The 4,108-nt window shown below is 40.0% G+C and overlaps 1 protein-coding gene across 1 annotated transcript; it reads right to left on the bottom strand.

Moving 5' to 3' along the window:
- Positions 1-3,106: 3,106 nt before the first annotated feature.
- Positions 3,107-3,625, bottom strand: LOC123966277 (V-set domain-containing T-cell activation inhibitor 1-like; the record flags this gene model as incomplete). Its single annotated transcript, XM_046042463.1, has 2 exons — positions 3,107-3,205; positions 3,287-3,625. Coding segments are annotated over 2 exons (438 nt in total), but the record flags the coding sequence as incomplete, so codon positions are not given.
- Positions 3,626-4,108: the final 483 nt, after the last annotated feature.

Here is a 4,108-nt window from a genome sequence, read left to right as displayed (position 1 = left end):
CATTTCCACCATAAACTGGAGCAGAAAATGTCTCCAGAATGCAGGAAATTAAGTGTTTAATGCTCCATATTTTCTCGGGGTGGACCCTCAGACTCCCGCTCAGATCTTTCTGCATTTCTTGTTTCTTTAAAATAATACATTTATTTTACAACCGTAAACGTTTTGTGACTGGGAGGGGGATATATTGAACATATTTCTAGATATTTTTCACGCTTCCTTTTGGTTTGATTTACAAAAGACTTCTTACTAACAAAGCTGAAGTACTGTTGTTGTTTTTTTACTTACATAATTAAGTTTGTGTAAGTGTAAAATTTATTTTACAGCAACACTTAAAGGCTGGCCCTCTTGTATTGAACTGAATTATATTCCATTATATTTTGAATTGTCAACTTAATTTAGTTTCCCTTCATATAAATAAAGACATTTCCTCCCTAAGATAAACCCAGATAAAGTTTGACCTACATGGACAACATTTCTGTGGTACATGTGTCATGGCCAGACGCACAAAAAAGCCTCTTGGAGCCATTGCCTAAACCCAACAGGAAATCGTCCATTTTGGATTTAATGGTCATTTTTCGCGATTTACACACTCTGTATTTCTTCCTAGAGAATTAGTCCAATCGACTTCAAATTTTTGCTGTGCAGTCTAAACCCATTCACGATTAAAAGTTTTACAAACGGTGAGTTTTCGTGGAACGACATGGCCATGGCGTGTTGTCCAAAATCGATGATTTGTCATAAAACAGTATGTTGTTGTAACTTCAGTCCAGATGCTCAAATCTGCACCAAATTTGGAATGAACTATAAGATTCCCGCCCTGAACACATCCACATGCCAATATTCACTTTAAGTCACAGAGTCACACAGAACGCTGCTGCTTGAGTCCTCACTAAGACCAAAAAAGTTGTGTTTACATTGGTTGCCTGTCTGTCAGAGAATTGATTTCTACCAATACTGCTTTTGGTTTATAAAGCACTGAATGGTTTAAGGCCAAAATACATTGCTGCTGCTACGTTATGAACCATCTTGAACCTGACATGGCCACTTGTGATCACCGTGGAATCAGTAAAAGGCTAGTGATCCGAAAAGGATTCCTGTCAATCAATCAATCAATCTTTATTTATATAGCACTTTTCATACAAATACATGTAACACAAAGTGATTCACACTGTAGAACCATTTAAAATAGTTAAAATACTAAAACATGAAATAAAAAGCAGGTCAAGCCCAACAATCAATCCCCGCCCCACCCAAAATACAGCTCAGTTAAAAGCTTGCTTAAATAGGTATGTCTTTAGTTTGCCTTTAAACATGTCCAGATTCCCTGCTGCTCTCAGCTCAACAGGAAGGGAGTTCAACAAACGCAGGCCATAACATCGAAAGGATGCCTCACTGTAGGTTTTAGTTGAGGCTTTAGGAATAATTAGAAAGCCACTACCAGAGGACCTGAGGGTTCTAGTAGCTTCAAAAGGTAAAAGCAAATCTGCTATGTATTCTGGACCAATACCATTAAATGACTTATAAAGTAGTAAAAGGATTTTAAAATTAACTGGAAGCCAATGCAGAGACTTTAGGATAGTGGTAATGTGTGTTCTCTTTCTGGTCTTAGTAAAAAGATGTGCAGCAGAGCTTTGAACCAGCTGCAGTTTAGAGATTTTGTTTTTCAGAAGACCAGAAAGCAGAGCATTACAGTAATCAATCCTGGAAGTAATAAAAGCATGGATAAGTGTCTCAGTCTTTGCTTGAGAGAGAAAGGGTCGTACTCTAGCAATGTTCTTGAGATGATAAAAAGCGGTCTTAGAAATATTTCTAATATGTGACTCAAAACTGACATCTGAGTCAAAGATAACTCCCAGGTTTTTCACGTTATCACAGGGACTTAGTGCCAGCATTCGCAATTTCATTATAAGTTTCTCCGTCTGAGATTCAGAACCAATGACCAATACTTGTGTTTTGTCCTGATTGAGCTGCAGAAAATGTTCTGCCATCCATGACTGTATGTGTAGGAAACAATTAAAAAGAGCGTCTACTGGTCCTGGGTCATCAGGGGACACAGCAATGTATAGCTGGGTGTCATCAACTGTGAAAATTGATGCTGTGGCTCCTGATGACGTCTCCAAGCGGCAGCATGTACAAATTAAAAAGGGTCGGGCCTAAGATTGAGCCCTGTGGGACACCACAATTCATTTTATGTCTTCTAGAAAGAGATTCATCAATACACACAAAGAATTCTCTATCAGTGAGATATGATCGGAACCAATTAAGAACAGTTTGTTTCCGTCTGTTTAGAAGAACTGAGTGATCTGTATCAAAAGCTGCACTTAGATCAAGTAGCATTAATATTGATGTTTTTTTCATATCCATGTTCCATCTAAGATCATTAACAATTTTTATCAATGCTGTCTCAGTACTGTGATTGGTTCAAAAACCAGACTGGTATTTATCATAAATATTTTGGGAGTTAATAAAATTGTTCAGCTGATTAAAAACAACTTTCTCTAAAATTTTACTTTTTTGCAAATCTGTAGTTATTGAGTACCGTAACATCTAAATTATTCTTCTTCAGGAGGGGCTTCACCATAGCAGTTTTAAAGGCAGTAGGGAAGACACCCATCTGTAGAGAATAGTTCACAATGGTCAAAAGATACTCACTAAAAAAGGCATAATATGTTTTAAAAAGAGACGTGGGGATGGGATCTAACAGGCAAGTTGTTGGTTTCAGTAGAGTAACAATTTTACAAAGCAGGCCAGCGTCAACCATTTGGAGTTTGTTGACATGCTGCTAGGTTTTGTTAAAACAGGGTTAATTAAGCGATCAATTGTTGAGAAGAGAACTTCAGGGTTGTTCTGGTTGTCACTCCAATACTCAGTGAACACTGCAGTAGTTTCACATAGGAAGGTGAATTGGTAAGGGGTGTCTGACTGATTGTGGTGGGCCTCCTGGGATCAAAATCCCCAGGCTGATTTTTCGTCCCGGTCCAGCCCTGCACATGCGTAACTATTTTCTACATCTACAAGTTCCACTGTTACAGGTGTTCAGTAGCTTTGCTCCAATAATACCTTTATAATAATATCTATACTGGAAAGTGAAGTAGTAGTGACATACCTGACATGAAATACTGTCGGAAATGTACCAGAAGAGCCCCAGCAACAACCAGGAGAACCAGGAGAACCAGGAGAACTTTGGCCCAGGATGGAAATTGTTCTGTGGAAACAAGAAACAAAAAGAACATGACCTCTGACCTCTGACCTGTATCTACAGCAGGTGTTATGGTTTATTGCTGACCTTTGACCTGCAGCTGTATCTCTGTCACTCTCCGTTGTCCTCCTAATGCACTGACGGTGCAGGTGTAGCTGCCGCTGTCGGACCAGTGGAGTTTTGTCAGCTTGAGGCTGAGGTCTCCAGTTTCCAGAGCGTCAGTCATCATGGATGTTCGGCCGCTGTAAAGCTGGTTTTGGTATGTGAGTTCATCTTCCTGCTGACGCTGGTGGACGGTTGGAGGATCGAGATCGTAGCGGCTCCACACCACTGTGGGGTCGTCTATGTCAAAGGTGGGAAACTGACAGGGCAGCAGGACAAACTCCTCCCCCTCATACAGCTCCACAGCTGAGGTATGCTGGGAAACTGTGAGGTCACACAGACAGAGAGGTTCAATCACAGCAGCCTTATTTCATGTTTTATTCCTCCTGGATCCTCAGGTGACCCAGAAATCAACCTGGTCCTGTCTGTGATTGGACGCTGCAGCTGATCAGCTGCTGTGAAACCACATCAGCACAGTTTAAAACCAACATCAGCTGACAAATAACAGAAGCACCTCAGCTGTCATGTCATGGACCTGGAAGGGAGCCACTGCCTGGAACCTCTGACTTCCCCTGCTCATTCTCTTTTTTGAATAAACTGTCTTTTACTCAGATCTGCGTTTGGGTCTTCTCTGCCTGGAAAACCTGACACATAATCAAGGCAACGATTTCTTAAACCTATAATAGGATTTGTTTAACTCAAAAATAGATCAACAATCAATAACTTTACCAAGTAAATCACTATTACCTATTCTACTCAAAAATGAATAAATTCAAGGCAAGTTTATTTGTATAGCAAATTTCAACA

Source organism: Micropterus dolomieu, unplaced genomic scaffold (assembly GCF_021292245.1).
Source record: "Micropterus dolomieu isolate WLL.071019.BEF.003 ecotype Adirondacks unplaced genomic scaffold, ASM2129224v1 contig_13054, whole genome shotgun sequence".
Lineage (NCBI taxonomy): Eukaryota > Metazoa > Chordata > Actinopteri > Centrarchiformes > Centrarchidae > Micropterus > Micropterus dolomieu.
This window is presented reverse-complemented; position numbering and strand designations above follow the sequence as displayed.